The 19,987-nt window shown below is 39.1% G+C and overlaps 1 protein-coding gene across 2 annotated transcripts in view; it reads right to left on the bottom strand.

Moving 5' to 3' along the window:
* Positions 1 to 347: 347 nt before the first annotated feature.
* phf2 (PHD finger protein 2) overlaps positions 348 to 19,987 on the bottom strand; it is a 41,303-nt gene continuing 21,663 nt past the window's right edge. The window contains exons 10-22 of one of the 2 annotated variants that reach the window (XM_050038203.1): positions 18,094 to 18,185; positions 17,917 to 18,006; positions 16,017 to 16,370; positions 15,710 to 15,826; positions 12,767 to 12,882; positions 12,372 to 12,550; positions 10,226 to 10,293; positions 7,544 to 7,710; positions 6,320 to 6,621; positions 5,361 to 5,456; positions 5,169 to 5,278; positions 4,770 to 5,085; positions 348 to 2,679 (exon numbers count right to left, since the gene is read on the bottom strand). In XM_050038203.1, the coding sequence (XP_049894160.1) occupies positions 2,591 to 2,679; positions 4,770 to 5,085; positions 5,169 to 5,278; positions 5,361 to 5,456; positions 6,320 to 6,621; positions 7,544 to 7,710; positions 10,226 to 10,293; positions 12,372 to 12,550; positions 12,767 to 12,882; positions 15,710 to 15,826; positions 16,017 to 16,370; positions 17,917 to 18,006; positions 18,094 to 18,185 (2,096 nt within the window). In that variant the 3' untranslated portion in view covers positions 348 to 2,590. Of the gene's footprint in view, positions 2,680 to 4,769; positions 5,086 to 5,168; positions 5,279 to 5,360; positions 5,457 to 6,319; positions 6,643 to 7,543; positions 7,711 to 10,225; positions 10,294 to 12,371; positions 12,551 to 12,766; positions 12,883 to 15,709; positions 15,827 to 16,016; positions 16,371 to 17,916; positions 18,007 to 18,093; positions 18,186 to 19,987 lie in introns of both variants that reach the window. The other variant, XM_050038202.1, reaches the window with a different exon arrangement.

Raw genomic sequence — 19,987 nt, 5'->3', positions numbered from 1 at the left:
TTTTCCTGACTGAGCAGAATGCTGTGTGACTTTCAGTGTACGTTCTCTTTAAACACTGCAACACCTGCTCAGGATGGTGAAAGGGCGTCCTCCAGTAAAAAGAGTCCGACTACTTGAGAGCACTTTTACGTTAATACATTTTTAATGGTGTTGACTTTGGCTTGGTTTTAATTAATGACTTGGCTAAAGCAACTGCTCAAGCTCCAGGAGGCAAGATCCTAAACTGAGTCCAGAAGCTGAGAGCTCGGGCTGATTTTTTAGTTTTTAAGGAACAACAAAAAAAAAAAAATCAGTCTGTGATCAGTGTGATGCTGGATTTGATGCAACTTCAAAGCATGACAATGTGAAGCAGGAAAAACATGTTTAGTCGTCACCACAGAAGCTGTCACATAGCGAGTGGGAGAGGAACACATTACAAAGGAGGTTTTCCACAGTAACTGTATTGCAAAAGTAAACAAGGCGGACAATCATATCATTCAACAACAATATGCTTGTTCCTCGGAGTTTGCCATTTCTCGATGTCTTAAAAAAGTGAGCCATGATCTCAAACAGAATCGTCTAAATACAGAAAAATATAGATTCAGGTCAAAAAGGATTGTAAATACTTACTAGTACTGCAAATAACAGTAAGGGAAGACAGCTACAACAGGTATCATTCACTGTCCTGGCACAGTGGATGCATTTAATAGGTCGGACATACAAAAATAAACCACAACAAAGCAATACACATATTGTACAAATAAAAACCTGAAAATATGTCCCACTGACAGTTTGATCGGAGCGCATCTCATCTCTGAGAAGTGGACGCATGGTTTACATCTGTGACTAAAACACTGCTGCTATAGAGTATAGCTCATTAAACGTTCAAAATGTCCGGACCAAAATAAAAGGGTGTGATGGAGGCGTGGACGCAGCTGCTTATAACTATAATATTAACAATAATAATAATAATAATAACAATAATAACATGTCAGGCTGGAAATGTTTTCCATGATAACATTGACATTGAGTGAAGACAGGATGGAGATAAAAAAAAAAATAAAAAAAATTGCTAACGTATATTCTAGTGTGTAAAATGTTTGTGATGTCCCCCAAACACACACACATCCAAAAAAAACCAACAAAAAATAAAAACAAAACAGGGGAAAACAATAATCGTCTGCTAAGGGTAATTTTCACAAGTCGATGAAATATTCAAAAACAAAAACTCTTAAGAATTGTACAAGTATAAAAAAGCTACAAACATTAATAAATTACATCACTGACACATAAACACTTCACAAGGTGCTAGTAAAATAATTCCGAAACCCTTCAGGATACTAGAACTCGAACAAGAGGCTGGTCATAGAAACTTTAAGTGTTTTTTTTTTTCCTTTTATATCATTTTTCCTCAAAGCTTCGTCTCTTGTTCAAACAGAATCACAATACAATTAGCTTTGTGTATGTAAGGCCATATGACAATAAAATGTATTATTTCTTCAGTTGCTTTCCAGGCAACACCTTAAAATCTAACGCAAAAAAACAAACAAACAAAAAAATCTCTGCTGTTAAAAAAAAAAAGTTCAGAAATCAGGACTATACTGTATATTCATATATATATTTTTATTCATTTATTCATAATTAGCAAAACCAGTAAAAATGTAGAATTAAGCCTTAAGGGGAAAGGATACAAAAAGTAGTAATTTAAAAGGCTATGTACAAGCTACATTCTATATACTGAACTGTGTGAAGCCGTAAAAACGCAGAGATGAGTCGGTGCTGCCTGTGAAAGCAAAAGAAGAGAGAAAGTATCCCCATGTAACTGCAAACCTGACATGGATGAGGCTTATCATGAGCCACAGGTCCCACGTAGTGTCAGAAATCCTATGATTTTCATGTTTGCCACTTCGTCCTATGTTCGCCTCACTGCTGCTGTTTCATACACAGCCGTATCCACGATTCACTTTGTGCTTTACAGTTGTTCCTTTCAGTCCCGCTTCCTATCTACGCCTCGACACCAATAAATAAATATCACCGCTGATAGTGCTCTGCAAATGTTAAGTGTTAACATAAAGAGATAAATGCTTGAGTTGACTCCAATCGCTCCGCTGTACACGGAGAATCTGGGAGGGAAGAAAGGAGCTGGTTTTTCCGTTTCCACCCGTTGATCATCAGTGTGGCTGAATGATAAGCTGCATCCATATAGTAGGAATTAACGTGTAAAATCCCCGAACCCTGACCCAAGCGCACATGCAACTGAATACATGCAAGGGATACTTTCAAAAATCTTGGAATGACTGCAATGTACTTCTACTTCATGTTTTAGCAACCCCTGATAAACTGACAGCTGTAGTAAAATGAGACATGTTCTCTTAAAAAATATTTATAGTAGGTTCTGTACACTTTAATATCTGAAAGTTATAAAGTATAAGTAGAGGCAAAAACCTATTTGAGTGATGTTCTTCTTAGAAATTGAAAAATGCATGATTTTCTTTCTTTTTTTCTTTTTTTTTCTTTTTTCTCCATTGTTGGCTTTAATCAGTGAACAGGGGGTGAGGTTGGGATGGGACCCAGCTCATGAATTCCCAGTCCGACAGCAGTCTGCTGCATGCTACAGGAGGAGCTTTCCATTTCGATGGATCTTTAAAATCTTTCCAAGTCTCTGTTTGGCTGTTGCCATGCCTTTCTTTAGCCGCTTAGCTGCGAAAAGAACAAGAAAAGACAGGAGATGAGATGGGACGTCCAGCTACAGTGTGAATGTTCCTGCTGCAGTAATAACTTAAAACTGCATTTCTTTTCATAGATAAAATCTTTACTCTCTTATGAAACAAAATACTTAATCCTGCCGTGCCTACATTCATGCTTTCTAGCTGCTAGGGTTTTCTTTGTCCGTGCCTTAACACTGGAGCATGGGTTTGTTTCTTGGCCCATTAATGCCACCATCTGTCCACCAGTGGAATAACAAACTGTTGTCAGGAATTTGTATGGCCCTGTTTACACCTGGTGTTAACATGCGCCTCAGGTGATCAGATCAAATGTGATCAGCCCTAAGTTCAGGTGTGAATGCACCCAATGTGTCCTCAGTGTGTCTTGAGATTGCTCAGACAGCATTCAGAAGTGGTCTGGGCCACATATGGCCACATTCTTTCAGCTAATGTGTCCTGGGCAACACTGAAGGACAACCTACAGCTGGAGTCCTTGCTTGTACGGCTCCCTGGCAGTTTAATAAACTTCTGCTGTTGTTGTTACACAAGTTAGATGCAGTTTCAAAGGACTGTCTCCAGAGTAGTTCTTCTTCTGGTCGACTGATCAGTTAAGAATCTGCCCGGTTAGCACGAGCTAACACAGCAGCGGCGGCTCACATTGCAACGCAGAGCCATTAAATGATCCCAACTTACTCACACCGACACTGAATCTGCTAGACTCTGATGTTAAACTTGCGAGGTAACGCTAACGTTGTTACGTTGTTAAGTTAGAGGTAGCAATGTGGGTGTGGCCTCCGGGTGAACTCTCACCAGCTGTCCCTAGCGTGAAGCTCATACTCCAGCTCAATGTAGGAGCAACACTGCACAATCTTCTGCAGTCCGTCCCCTCCAGGTAAACTTAAAATTTAGCACTGAACTGTGCGTATGGCTCTACAAACCTCCTGCTGGTCACATGTGGTCACTCAAGACACATGGAGATGTATTCTAATGCCAGGTGTAAACAGACAGACAGAGCTGTCCACTTGTGCTCCAATCATTGAAGACGCATGTTAATACCAGGTGTAAACAGGCTCTATGCCTTTCCTTCATGTTGCTATGGGACCCACTAATAAAAACACTGTTCCATAGTGCCTCTAGTGGCCAAAAATTCCACAGGGAACCTTTAAACTAAAACACAACAGTCATTTATAATTAATAATCATTATTTTAGTTCATGTTTGATTATAAAAATGTAATGTGATGATGCATTTATGAAATGCACTTCACCTGGTCACTGGAATGTGCCCGCGCACATTTAGTTCAGGTTCAGAGGCTTTCGTAGAGTAACCCCGAAACCTTGAACACAAGGTGAGGGAGTAACACCGTGTTTTTATGCAGAGTTGCATTGTCTGCAATAATTGCAGCACCAATCATTTATACATAACTACATAAATCACAGTTCATAGAACTGTCTGACAAGATGTATATACTTTACATACAGTAAAGGCAGCAGCTAAACCATAGTGCTTATTGATAATAATTAAAGTACCAATTATTAATTCCTTTTCAGATTAATTTTACATGCCTGTGATTTACTAAGAATTCCATAGAAGTTTGCTGAAATAATGTAATTGTACTGATTTAACTGTATGATTTCATGTTCTGCTGATGTGCTCTGCACTGACTTAAAAACTCTCTCGGTTATGCAAGCAATTACTTGGGATCAATTAATTGCAGACATACCAACTGAAAACATCTCTTTCCAATAAACTTCCTCATAAATTATTGGGACAGTCCTGGCTGTTAAAAATGTTTGTAAATCAGATCTACAGCCATCTTAGCATGCTAGTAAGTACTAAGCTCGGAGTGTAGCTGAGGCTGATGGGAAAGTCATCATTTTTGCAGTTTTTTTTTTTCTCAAACCAGAAACATTTTAAACCTAATAGTGAGTAATTAATAATTAGTTGTTGACACATTTAAGTCTGGACCAAAGTGATGGTCCGGCTGACATCAACATCCCCACCATTCACATGGCTACACCCAACAGCTTTAAACTTGATGCTGTTTAACCAGTTAAAAAAATGAAGCAGTTTAATCACGACTCACCTTTGGCGTCTGCTGACACCACACGATCCCCCTTCGCCACGCTGCTGCTGTTGGTGCTCGTGGAGTTGGTGCTGTTGTTGGGAGAAGACATTGACGGTCGCCTCTGGCTAAGAAAAACCCCCGGCGCCATGGGCTGTGGCCCTCCCGGCGACTTGACTGTTCCAGTGTTGAACTCGTGGTCTGTCAGGCTGCCATCCTGGGAGTCCAGATTGTGCTCCGGCGAGCTACTGTCCTGAGAGATTTTCGGGGGCTCCTCAATTACTATTGCCTTCTTTTTGGTGCTTTTCTTCTTCTTCTTAGTTTTCTGCTGCTCCTCCTATTGACACACATTTCATTGTTTAGCAATACTTACAGAGATAATTACCATTATTCTATAAAAGATATGTTGCCACGAGTCACCTGATGGGATAGCTTTGCTGCAGCTGCGGCCAGGCCTGTTTCTATGGAGGCCACTCGGGCTCCGTCTCTCGCCGGCCGCTCCTGCCGAGGAACTGAGGGTCCTACACGGGCTGTGATGACATCAATGCCGAGGTTTAGAACATATTTACTTTATAAAAGTGTAATTCTTTCATTAGTAATGCGAGTATTTACCTGTCGGGCTGTACGGAGTGTCGTCACTGCTTTTCCTTTTTTTCGATCTGGATTTGAAAACAGGGTTATCCTCTTCAGACTCCAACGAGGGGTACACTGAAATCAAAAGATGTAACCCATTACTAACATGTCAGGCATGTAAGGTCTTCAATGAGAGGAAAATTAAACATTACCGGCCAATTATTGTCCCATATGTAAAGCATAGAATGTAACTTAAGTGCACTTATTTCTGCTTTCCGTGCATCTAAAATGGTGGAAGTTTCCAGTGACAGCATGTGGGACAGCTGTGAGACAGCTGTTGACTGCCCCCTTCTCTCTGCCTGCTCACAGCACAACCATTCCACCCAGATGCTTAATATCTGATAATTAAATGATCAACGTAAAAAAAAAAATGGCCTGTTTACAACAGAAGAAAAGAATGCCAGTGTGTGAGAAAGGCTTCACCCTGGCATGAAGATATCCGAGCGAGAATGTTCGTGCTAGGAACAACTAATTAGACACTAATTAGAAGTTCAAAAAGCATGTAAAATAACAATTGGCAACTCGTGATAATGGCTTATTAACAAGCTGGGAGGGTCCAAACAGCTGTGTTTGGACTGGGTTCACAAAGAAATGTTCCATAGGAAAAAAAAAAAATCACAAATTAGAGCAACACAAAAGGGCGGATTTGGAAAGGAGACATGCAAAAATAAACACAAACCCTATCATCTACTTCTAATGAAAAGGCCAAATTTAGAATTAGAGACCCTGAGTTGAGCCAACACAGGTCAATCTGTTTTTAACAGCACCTGTTAGCAACAGCGAGAATCAGGCATGGCAGATAATTATTTTCTCATTCATTTGCTCAAAAACTAACCCCGTGACAGGGGCCTGACCTCAGTGAGCTCCACTCATCTGGCCTGTTCTTAACATCCTAATAAAACAGAAACAAGAGGAGTGAGTCAGCTCTTGGCGCTTACCATAATCGGAGTCCTTGAAACACGCGTCCATGTGGTCCTGGTCGTCATCGTAATCCAGACTCTCGATGCTGCTGCTTTTCCTGGGTTTCTTCGGGAGCCGTTTGGTGGGCCGCTTGCTGTTGTTGCTGCCGCCGCCTCCGCCGCTTCCTCCTCCGCTGGCCTTCTTGCCGGCCTGCGTGCTGTGCGAGTTGCTCTTCGACTGGCTATTGTTTTTGGACTGGCTGTTGCTCCACGGCTGCTGCAAGCTGTCTGAAGACGACAGGTTGGCCATGGACAGCATGCCCTGAATGGCCTCCTGTGTGCTGGGAGATGCAGGTGGCTGACTGTAAGTACGTCAATAAAAAATACACAACAACACAGCCATTACACAGCAGTCAACACGCTGGCAGAGTGACTGAGAGAAATGATTGAATAAAGTCTTTGAAGTCTATGTAAATGTCAGCAGTTGTGCTATTAAGCATCATTATCATTTGACACCGGCAAAATATTAAAAATTGTACCGAATCTGGGAGAGCAGAGCAAAACTGTCAGCCCTAAATACTCTCCACAGACCTGTGATTACTTTAAGAGGCAGCTATGGAAATAAATATAGTCACACACCTATTAAGCTATTAGCCGCTGAGCTGCAACAATGAGCAAAGCGACTGTCAAACACTGCCGAAATTAACCGCGGTTGCTTCATTTCCCGCCCTCACCACACTCCCTCTTCAAAGCACCAAAACAATTTGAGAAATTAACATATTTCAGCTGATGTTTCTTTCCTTCTTTCATTGCTCATTTGTAGCTTTCAATGTGGTGGAAACAGACCATCAAGAGCTGAGCAAAACAGCAAACAGCAGAAGGTGGGAGGGAAGCGCCTGGAGCCACGCAGCACTTTGATCGATTAAGGCGGGATGAAACAAACATTGACTTAACATAAACCGCTGACAGAATCTGCGTAAATTGTTGCTTCAGTCGCTAGTTGATTTTTCAGCTCTGAGCGAAATTATAAAATTCAGCTTTTTCATCCAATTATATGGTCGCTCAGCTGGCCATTTGTTTGTCAGTGGCTTGCCCCATTAAGAAGGGTAAGACCTAAAATTCATTTACTGTGTGGAAAAAAGGGCCCCACGGGAGCCACTCAGAGACTGACGCTGTGCATGTAACTGTAACCTAAGTGTGTTTAGATGTGAAAGTTCCACTGGTGTTGAAGGAGCAGAGTGACGTCAGGCAGGGTCAGGCTACCTGTTGGTGCTGTAGTCAATCCCTCCCACTTGCTTGCTGGCCTGCAGCAGGTCAAGGATCCCCGCTGCGCTGCCGCCCTTTTTCTTGACCTTAGAGTTGCGACTTTTGCCCTCGGGCTTGGCCTCTGTGTCGATGTGCAGTGTCTCTTCGTCTGAGGAGTCCACACTCTGAGTTTGGACAAAGGGGACAGAGTAGAAACAGACATGAGAGGCACGGAGGAATATGGTGTTGCTGCCAGGGGGCTTGTTTTGAAGGTGATGTCTCTGGATTTCAGCGTTCTGGGTCCCTATGTGTTAACTTGTTACATTTAACATCTTCCTTCAGTTTCATTGTTTGTTATGTGACCTTTGCCAGAATAACCAATGGTGGAATGGAACTAAGTACATTTACTCAAGTACTGTACTTGAGTATTTCCATTTTTATCATTTAAATCAAGGATATAAATATTCTACTATTTACTCATTTATTTGATAACTTAAGTTACTTTGCAGATTCAGATTAATAATACAACATATAAATTAGCATATAAATTACATTGCATTATTACAGATTAATTGTAATGCTGATGATAGTCATTAATCTCAGCCTGTGGACCTTCTAGCCCAGTTACAGTGGTGTGCTGGTATCTCTTCTGCCGTCCTTTCTTATTATAGATTAAACCACCCAACAGTTTAATAAGTTATTTGACTCCACCTTTCCACCTTGCTCCACCTTTATCAGCTGCAACATTAATCTTTTTAACGGGCCATTCTGCATCATGAGTACTTTTACTTTTAATTCTTCAAGTATATTCTGATGCTAATACTTTTGTGCTTTTACTTAAAATCATGTTAATGCAGGAGCTTTACTTGTAACCAAGTATTACTACACTTTGGTATTATCACTTATACTGTGGTAAAAAATCTGAGTACTTCTTCCACCACTGAGAATAACCCACTAGGGGGCCTCTGGACAAAACTTTGCTGTGGACCTCTCTGTGATTATTTAGTTTAACACAAATGTATTTTGAAATATTCACCATTTAAATTTTGACACATGGAGACAAAAGAGGTAATAGTACAGCTGCCTTAAGGCCTTCCTAATTTGATATTCCCAAACTCTTAAGCATTTAATAAAATGACCACAAAATAAGAGATACACAATAAATCTGGGGTTTCTGTGACCCCAGACAAGGCGGGATTTTCGCCCAATTGGGCTACTTCTGCTTACATTGGATGTGGAAAAACAGCATTGGGCTGGTGGATGGAATTTGGGCTGCTTTTGTCAATATTTAGCAGGATTTTGAAGATACTGGGAAAACAATATCAAGGCATGATCTGGTTCAAGGTAAGATCAAAGATAACCAAAAATGCTGAGAATTTATGATTACAGCTACGCAGCCTGCCACACTTCCATCAGTACCGTGGAAGTCTTGTCAAATAGTCAACACGATGAGTTGAGGGCGTTCAGAATGCACAGGACCAAGTGTACGGCAGTTATAAAGCCTGTCCTGGGACCATACTTGAAAGAGGACTTAAAGAAAGATATTAATAAAAATATAAAGTAATAATAAAAAATAAAAGACTCAATAAATTAAAATGCTATTAACTGCACCAAAGACAATATTAAAAATAAATGCAGACATTAATTAATTGATAAAATGTGACATAAATTGATATTTCTGTTTTAATTTGCTTGTTTATTTATTTACCTGTGTATTAATTTTATTTATTTACTTTCCCCATTGAATTTTATTCAGTTTATTTTTTAAATTGTAAATGTATTTATTCATATGTGTAATTATTTCTGTTTTATTTACCCTTTGTATCCCCCCCCCATATTTATTTCCACAAATATATTTATTTCTGTATTTACTTTTTCCATATCAGAAATATCAATATATGTCACATTTTATCCATTAATTATTGTCTACATTTGTAGACATAGTGTATTTGGTGCATTTATATTTACTGAGTCATTTATTTATTTTTCCTTTGGCAGTTTTGGTCCTCCATAATCATATAGTTATTAAATAGGTTTAATTTTGATGGGATTTTTCTTCATGTCAGTATGTTATCACTTTATTTTGATTGCCCTACAACGCCAGAGGTGCATTTTGCAATGTATATATTTGGTTGCCTGTCAGCACTCTGTGTGGGTTGCAATAGCCTGTTTATCTAACATTTTATCTTTGGTTATTTGATGCGGATGTGAAGCTTTGTTTGCTTATGATGTGTATTATTGTGTATTATTGTGTATGTAATGGTTTTATGGTTTCACATGGGGTTTCTGGCAAGGGTATGAGTTATGCTGGTTTTTATTGAACTGGATGGGTTTAAGTTGTGATTGGGCTGGAGAGTGACAATCTGATCTGGCAACACTGACCCCAGAGGATCTGGATCCCTGGGGTGGTTAACTTAAGTTAACTCTAAGACAACAGTATGATATGGTTTCCCGTGGCTTCTCATTAGTAAACATAATAGAGTCTGGTAAAAGTCTGTTTCTTTCCCTTCCTCTGTTCATGCCGCAGCTATTTCCTTCATCAGTGTGTGGTGGTCCACAACTTGGAGAGCTTCTTCCCCTGATTCACCAATAATTTTTTCAATTTTTTTTAGTTTTATAGGAGCACTGCTGCATGTTCTTATGCATGAAACCCCTGGATCATGATCAAATAAATTCAGATACATAACGGGTGATACGTACCTTTGTCACCAAGGGTTGGAACTTTGGTTTCTTGGCTGGCTGAATAGGTTCTTTGATGTCTGACAAAACTGTAAAACAAAATGAATTCACCATTAAGCAACAGCCAGAACACAAGTTGTTAAATATGTGTTCATAATTGATGGGAGGGCTGCGTACCAGTGCTAATGCAATACCTAATCTTCAATACTCAAAACAAAACAACACTATTTTTGGCGAACATGTTCGAACCTCACCTGATAATTACAGTGAATTTCCATTTCTATCACTTTATTCATTCAGGGGGTTATTTTGCTTTTTTGTACGTCAAGTCAATTTTAGTTATACAGCCCAGTATCACAAATTACAAATTTGCCTTAGGGGTATTTTGCAGTCTGTAGAGCATATGACACCCTCTGTCCTTTGAGCCACATTTTGGATCCAAGGACAGAAAAAACTCAGACAAAAACCCTAAATGGGAAAAAATGGAAGAAACCTCAAGAAGGAACTGAGAAGGGGTCCCACTCCCTGGACAGACATGCAATAGATGTCATGTGTTCAGAATAACCAACATAATAAAATAACAATATAGACAATGACAAAATGACACATATAATATATATGAAGAATATACAGTGGAAAAAACTGAGTGATTGTTCTGTATGTGTTGGGTGCTCTTGGAAAACAGGGTAAAATGAGGAAAAACAGGAGGGCAATCCAGGCAAAAACAAACCAAAACAAAATCAAGGAGGAAGGAAATATTATAAAGCCTTCATTGTAATGGCTTAATCATTAAAAAAGCCAACATGTTTTGACCACTGTAAGGCTTTATCTGGGCTTTTAAAGATGGTTTTTGGAAACCCTGTTGCTATTTTTTCCTGGGTGTACCTAACTAGCTGTGCTCCTCAGCCTTTCTGCAAATACATCAAGAGATTACAGAGCATTAGCAGATCCACCAGAGCAGCCTCAAGCACAATTGTAAGATTCCATTCTGCAAAACATGTTTTGTTAAGACAGCTCTTTCTGTGAAAGGAACAAGTGCTGGAATTCACTACACAATCATTTAAAATTAGTTGCAAACTCTACCACTTAAAAGAATGCAGCTAAATCCTGGTTAGTTCAGCAAAGAACCTGTGCTTGTGTCTACTAATGTAATGCTTTTAACATGTGCTTTATTTTGTCTTGCTGAATTCAGTTGACCCCCTTTTAATCGCACTGCTCTAGCTGTTGTCAGTATTTCTGGATCTGTCCCAATAAACCGTAAATAAATGAATATGTTGGAAGATGGCAACTCAACTTTTAATCCCGCCTATAAGACATTGATTGGTTAATTGTTTTTCCAAACAGGAAAATCCATGAGCACAACAGCAGACCTCACGGCTGTATGCCTCTGTGAACCATTCAAGCTTATAGTTTACAATCATGATTGTGAAAACATGGATGGATCTATACAATCAGCTCAGTTTTTGCAGAATTTTATGATGTCACAGTGAAGTTGACCTTTGACCTTTTGGATATAAAATGTCATCACTTCATCATTTTATCCTTTTAGAAATTTGTGTGAAATGTGGTCACAATTAGCATAAGAACTCTTTGAGTTATGGCCAAAAACAATGTTTTATGAGGTCACAGTGACCTTGACCTTTGTCCTCAACCACCAAATTATAATCAGTTCATTCGTGAGAGTTTGTGCCAAATTTGAGGAAATTCCCTCAAGGCCTTCTTGAGATATCATGTTCACGAGAATGAGATGGACTCAGGGTCACGGTGACCCTGATCTTTGACCACCAAATTCTAACCAGTTCATCATTGAGTCCAACTAGACGTTTGCATCTTTGAGATATTGCGTTCACAAGACTCGAACAGACGAATGGTCGGACAACCCGAAAACATAATGCCTCTGGCCATGGCTATCGCCACTGTGGAGACAAAAACATAACTTTACCAAAAATAAAATATACACTATACATTTACGCTGAATAAATTCCCCGATATAGACCAGGAATCATTGGATCAAAGAATGAGTAAATAATCTGACCAGTCATTTAGCGCTGATTTTCAACATATTTTTCAACTCAATGTCATGTATACATTTAAGTCAATACTAAAAAAGAGTTGAGGTTGAGGTTTGATGGTTTAAATAAACTGAAACACTACACAAAATACTCACAGGACAGATCTCTCTTGACGGTGTTCTTTTTCCGCCTGATGGGGAATTCGTCAATCTTCAGCTCCCCCTCATCTGAGACGTACTCGTACTCGTCTCTCACTGGCTTGGTTTTGTCCTCTTTTAGGTTTTGTAATGATCCGAAAACACTTGAGTTGGTCTGAGGTTTCAGCGTCTTGGAGCTGAAAAGGAAACCACAGGACAATGGTGGAGTGATGCGAGGCTCAGTCGGCCACTCACAGTGAGAAGTCCTTGAATTTGCTCTAATGGATATGGTGCTGATAGCCACATAGCTCTATAATCACCGTAATACACCACATGAGACGGTTAACATGCTCTCCTCTCCAAAGACCTTTCATGAAACGTTTATATGGCAATCACAGCCATTCCATACATACCCAAGCATTTTCTTGTGAGACATAGTAAAGCTGAATCGGTCTTTATTGCCAGACAGCGGTGTTCTGTCAAATCTGCACTCTTCCTCCATTTTCAGCAGAGAATCTGGTTTACTGTTCTGTAAAGTTAACAAGAAAATAACGTCAAATTAACATCACATCATCATTTTAAAAATTCACTTAAAGCTGAAATTATCAGTATTTTTATATAGAACAGCTCAAATGACTATGTCTAACGTAAAAGAGGACAAACCACAGAGAATTCACATCGACTCTGCAGTTACCCTCAACTCTACAGAGCATTTTAGCCTCTTTAGCTCTTTGTTTATCCGGTTTTGTCAGCCTGGTTTCCAACAGCAGCAGCAGGCAGCTGTTTTTAGCCAAAAGCTCTGATCAAATATATTAAATGGAGGAAAAAAGTAGAGCATTCAGCAGCTCACAAGTCAGGCATTTTTCTCAGGAGGTGATGGAGACCAAACACAGCGCTAAAAGGAGAGTGACAATGAACTTGGCTCCAAATAACTGCTAATGTTGCTCTGTGTCTGCCAAACATGTGAATAGGCAGGTGTTTGCCAACATGTTACCCATAACAATTTTATAAGGTGATAATATGTCAATATCGTGTTTACAGCTTGTTCCGATGCCACAAGCAGCCAAATTAAACAAATCAAATCAATTATTGCAGCTTTAATGTTCAGAATACAGGCTCGCCCACATTACGCATCCATCCTCTTATTATAGCTTGGTAACGTTCATTTAACAGTTAGTTGTTAAGAATTTTTTTCTTTTAAGATTCCTCTAAGACATAAATGATATATTTTTTAATGTTTCTAATTACTACTTTCATTTCCAATGAAGATAACTAATAAAAATATACTGTTTCATTTTCTGTTAGTGTTTTTAACAGGTTTATTCTTCTGCAGAATGCCCTCCTCAGTACATATCTGGATCACAACAATTTATTCGCCAATTCACAAGAACCTTTCTCAACATTGTTAAAAACAAACATGGGATCTGATTTTTAAACTCTTACATATTGATATAATGGCATAAGAAATCCAAAATCTTCCTGGCTCTCAAAAAGATAACAATTTCTCAAAGTAGCTTTAACTATTGATCTTTAATGCATGCAAATTTATATAAATATATCCAAACTGAACTGTTAATGTGGTTGTGCAGAGGACGCTATCTCCTCCATAACAATTATTTTTTGTCCTAAATGAATAACATTTCTAATAGTTCTGGTAAATCAGATTTTATTGTCTTCTGCCGACCATTCAAATTTCACCAATGTTCAGTTTAGAATCTGCTTGTATTACATAATTTCTAACAATCAGCGTGATACAATTCAACACATTTCCTTCTTGTTTGAGTTTTTTGACTCCTCAAATGTACTTTAAATAAACTCAAACATTCAGTATCTCATCTCTTCAGCACTGTGCACTGCGCCTTCCACTTATTTCATTACATCGGCCGTAATTCAAAAATTCAAAAACCGAGCTAGGCATAAAGACATATACTGAAGCTGTCAACAAATGGCTACTGCAGTTAATTAGCTGAGATCCAGGCACATCATTGTGTAGATATAACATAACAAGTAAACGCTTGGAGGTCATTTTGTTTGGTTCACACAGGGTCCCCCACACATCATCAAACAGCATGCGGACAAATCAGCCTCTCAGCTCAAGGACGGAGAATGTCCGAGAGAAGAAAGGACCAGAGCACACTGATCAATTTACAGCCTTTAATCATGCAAACGGACTAACGTGTCAAGATCACTGTGTCTTCAGAACCATTTTGTTTAAACTTTAACGCCTCTTATTTGACTCAAAAATGAAAAACTCAAAATCATATTATCATTACTTGTCTGATCGACTCATTTTAAGACACACAATATAATCACTGTTCTGTAAAATAGCAGAAGGGGGTAATTTGATTAGAATAAAAACACTGCTGTTAAAAAGACTGAAATCATCATGATGTTAATCTCCACAGATGAATCTCATTTATGATATTTTCTGACCCCTTTTAAACTAAACCAAATTCACTGAGAGGAATGCAAAACGGCTGCCATAAAAATCACCACTGAGCAGACTGTATAATTAAGTGAAATCCAAGAATATACATTTTCAAATATTCACTCCACAACCATTTTGACTCCTCAAATTAAAGGCATGTGACAAGGGGGTGTAACCTGAAACCCACATTTCACATTGTCTCATGCATTCTTTTAATTTTTAATTGCGTGGGCCTAATTGCCCTGCGCACTACACAGAGGAGTTGTGAACTTCTACATGAATCAACAGTGATCACACATGAAGACGTGGTCTCTGGTGACCTTGCTAAATATCTAACAGGGTCTCTGCTCCATCTGCAAATGTTTGGCCTGATGTGAAGGAGCAGTGGGATGGAGATCCTTGGAGGGACTGCAGGCATTCCACAGCAGTTTGGCATTGAATTTTCCATGAAACCAAAGCCATCGAACGTCTTCCGCTCAACAAAATTACACTTTTGCTCTCACAAAAAAAAAAGCCTCCCCCTGTTGTTCAGTAATGATGATACAACAAACTCTTTTTTTTTAAAAAAATGATGAGGGCATATGTAAATACTTAGATGGAAGGAAGGCAGTGGATATGGACGTGGCGTAATTCCATTAGGTAAACTCTGGGAGGGTGGATGTTTCTGGAGCAGCTCTGATGAGCTGCAGGCCTCAAATGTGCGACTCGGGCCACATCATTATTTTTGCTGATTGCTTTGAAGTGAAGTGTGCAAATCACTTTTGGATGATCCTACATTTCTTTCTGCCCAGCTGCTCAGCCTGTAACCTTCACGACTGTTTGAGTCTTCTTTACTAAAGGTTTATTTGAGCTTTGAAAGGATTGTGATATTATTTACTTTGGCCTGTAACAAGCAGCCATTAGTTTAAGTCAGCTGAAATGGTCTTACCTTATACTTCCATTTTGCTTCAGTCTTGTTTTTATTCTGCTCTCTGATTTCAAACTTCTCCACGTTGTTCTGCTTTGTGATCTCCTTCTCTGACATACTCAGGACATTCTTAACAGCCTGAAGAAAGACACGATTATTAACAGAAATATTCATCCAAGAGGAACAAAGGGCTGCTTTTACAGTGGTTACAATTGCATCTGCTAGTAGGGATGCAAACTTGCTCACATAAAGCGAAAACTAAGGATACAAGTAATCATTCCACAAAATGAGAACAGTTTAATTTAGGCTAACATTATCATCCATTTACCTTCGTCTTTTTCGGCTGGTCCATTTTACTCAAGATGTCTTTTGCATGGGACTCGAGAGCTGCGAAGCTGGAGGGTTTAGGAGGCGGTGACGACTCTTTCGCTTTCTTCGCTTTCTTCTTCCCTCCTTCCTTGACCTTCGGCACCTTTGGAGGCTTGGGGGCCTTGGGCATCTTTGGGGGTTTGGGAGGCTTGGGAGGTTTTGGGGGTTTGGAGGCTTTCTTTCTGGCTTTCTCTCTGCTGGGTGAGGGGACATGGGCCGGGGAAACGGGCTCCTCAGGCTCGGAGTGGGTGGATGGGGGCTCCTCCACAGGTACCTTAATGCTGGGCTCGCTCTTAATGGCTTTCGTTGCATTCTAGAAAAAAAAGCAAGAATTAAGAAGTGTGATATAATTTTGTAATCAGTGATCAAACCCCACTGAACTAGGGCTGACATTATTAGTTAATTGATCAATTAATTGATCGCCAAAAAATAAATAAAGAAATCAGTGACAATTTTGACTATTAATTAAAGACATTATTTATCTATCAAGTGAAAATGTCTCAATATTTGCTGATTTGATGACTGTTTTGACATTTGTCATGTTTAATTCATGGTCCTAAAACAGATATAAATCAAGAATTTATTTATTTCACATTAATAAATAGAATAAAAATATATCCAACTTAAGTTCTGGTGTTAAACTGATGTCCAAATACAGGCCTCAAGTCTGGGAACCTCCTGACTCTAAGTGGTGTTAAGACACTTTTGTTAAGAAACAGTCAGCCAGCTAAATACAAGCTGCAGGGCTGAAAATTGTAGCCACAAGTGCCAAAAACTGCAGTTCCTCTAATGGCCACCTGAGGCTGGCTCCCCACGAGCGAGTCAATCCCCATAGACCTCCATGTTAAAATGCCCAACTTCATAGCATAAATAAACACGTTTACAGCCTGGTGAAAAAAAAAAGTTTTGGCCTCTATAGCTAATTTCTACATTCATGACAATTGTACAGGGGGTGAATTTTTATATAACTCATCTGTCTACATTTTATTAAGGCTTAAAATTATGTATAATTAAGGGAGTAGCTACTTTAAGTGACAGGTGCATGCCATATGTTGACAAGTCACTACCACAGCAACAATGTTGGTTAGGTAACATAACCATGGGTGTAACCCCAGATTCACAGAGTGTGGATGTAGCCGTAGCTGTCCCTATTTTAGTGTGTTTTCAATACCAAAAGATTCTCCAAGGAGATGTTCAGTTTTTCCAATTGGAACGTTTTGCTTAATGGTTTTAAACCTGTTTTTCGCTAGCAAAAATTAGCATTACCACAGTTAACCATAACTGTAAATGCACCATGCTAACTAAGCTAGCAGCTAGCATTAGGGTTATCTCCACCCTCCAAATATGGTCACTTCTGGCTCAAAAAACAAAACAAAAACAAGATGGCAGCGTTCAAAATGCCATACTTGAGGCTACAAAATAGGATTCCACAAACCAATAAGTCACAGAGGCTACATCTATTATTTTATAGTCTATGGCTGATATTGTTTTTTTGTATTGTTTTTGTTGTGGTTAAAATACTAACTTAGCTAAATAAATATAAGGCTGACTGGGTTAACTTTAGGTAAGGCATAGCGTTATGTAAGACTGCTGGAGAAGCTAACATTAACTTTAGCCCGGGACATAAAACCACATGTCACAGATTATTTCATACTAAATCCACTGGAATAAAGCTGACATATAAAACTCTCATGTTGTCCATGTCACTTTTTAATGACGTTCCTTTCCTTGCAACAGTCTGCACGTCCAAACAACATTACCTTGTTGATGTAAAAATTGAAACCGTCTCTTAAGTGTACCTAAAACATATAGAGAACAGCTGATCATGTCATGTTTATGCCAAAAATAAATGAGAATACCTCTGACAGTCTGATCTCTTTGGCAAGATCCTTAATGAGCTGTGATGGTTTCATGTTCTCTGGAAGCTCATCTTCATGTTCCAAGAGGGCCTGTCACACGGAAAACAAACAAAAAACTGACATCACTTTCATAACAGCTTGGAGGGACGAATGACACATGTTCTACCGTGTCCACACCTGTTTCTTAGTCCAAGCTCTGAAGGCTCCATTGATGATTTTGGCACCATGTATCAGGTATGGGGCTGGTTGCTTATTTGCTTTATGTAAACCTGCAGAAAAAGAAATGCAAATGTTATCACTGAATGAATCCCGACTTTTAAACTTTGAGAGGCCATTAACAACAGCGTACGTGCTTGGTGCAGCAGAGATTTAAGAGATGTAAGTGAATAAGCCTCTCACAAACACCAGGACAGATGAGCTGACAAAGACACCATGTGAGGTTATTGGATTCTGTCAGCTCGGCGACTGTGTGTTTGGACAAACTGTCTTGTTACCAAAATGGACCAGAGCTGAGCAGCCAAACAGCTGAGTGACATGTTAAAGTCCTTGAGGTACACAAGCAACATCTCCCCTCTCACACACTCTGGATCACTGTGAGTCAGCTACGCTACAAAATGTCAAATGTAACTACAGTGAGTCTATGACTGGACCCACAGTGACTCCTGACTGAAAACTCAGCTGTTTGCTGCACAATGAAATAAAAATGTTTAAATTTTATATACTATATACTACTACTATACCATGCAGTATACACTTCATATGTGACTATGTAGTTTTGTTGAACTTAAGGTCTTTACATATACTGACAGTGATTTGATTTCGTGACAAATGCAACAGGTTGTGACGTACGTTCCACACAACATGAAGGGCTGATTCATAATGTAAAAGCTCAGAAAAAAATCAGCCATGTCAAAAAATTGCTTTGTTGTTGATATTTGCGTTCTGTCTAAAAACTACTCGTGACAAAACAACGTTGGAAAAACTTTACTGAGGTGCGAATTATTTGCACAGAGTGTAAATGACAGTCTCACTTTGTACGTGTTCAGCATGATGTATTGCCCAAGTCTAATATTTGATTTTGTGCACCATATAGAAATGACTGGAAATGAATGGCTTCCTGAAAGTGTAGGAAAAACAGATAAACTTTGATTTCCTGACTACTTTCTGTATTTGTCATCAGCCACAACAGTGAACTGCATTTAACATGTGTACTTGCATGAAAGAGCAAACAAATGCCCTGAGCACTGATTTAAAAAGTCAGCAAAAAATGTAAAGAAAACATAACTTGTAGTTTAAAATTAAAGGTTTGCAAACTATAACCTGACCTATACTTGAGTTTTAAGGCCTATATCAATATTTGTCTGATAAACCTGTTAATATATCGGCAAGTACTCATTTTTGAAACATAAACACTTGACTTGACTATACATGTTGGATAGCAATCTATGGAAGCCAAGATGGCCATATTTGCAATTACATTTTTAATGCCATTGTCTCAAGATAACAAGTTAATTATTTTGTTATCTCGAGATAACAAAACTTGATTTTTCATTACAACAGGTTAATTTATGTCTATTCTTGAGAACAGAAAAGACTGATTTCTCGAGATAACAACATAATTCATCAAAAGAAAACAACCTTTGTTTTCTGTAGATCACTGATAATTATGGAGAACTCCAAAATAAGTGTCTGCCACATTTAATCACATCTAATTTCAGCCTTTAAGATCACTGTCATGACTGTCGGGGAGGATTCATATCTGAACAGACGTCAAAGCATAAATGTGTAGTTTTGATTGCTGCAGTTACGTCATCAGAGCAGACAGTGTTGTTTAATAGTTGCCAAAGATGAGAGTCTGACCAACTCCCATCTCTCGGCATCAGCCAGCAGCTGCTCTAATAAATCCTGAGCAGTTACAGCACAGCCAGGACTGATGTGAATGTTATCTCTGACAGAAAGACAAAATGTAATTTCTGCTTGTTAGACCTTGATTGAAGTAAAGTCTGATGCCTCGATCAATAATGGGCGCTCTTTGATCTGACATTTTCAGCTTAAGTCAGTTGCTACGGTT

Source organism: Epinephelus moara, chromosome 24 (assembly GCF_006386435.1).
Source record: "Epinephelus moara isolate mb chromosome 24, YSFRI_EMoa_1.0, whole genome shotgun sequence".
NCBI classification, from domain to species: Eukaryota; Metazoa; Chordata; class Actinopteri; order Perciformes; family Serranidae; genus Epinephelus; species Epinephelus moara.
This window is presented reverse-complemented; position numbering and strand designations above follow the sequence as displayed.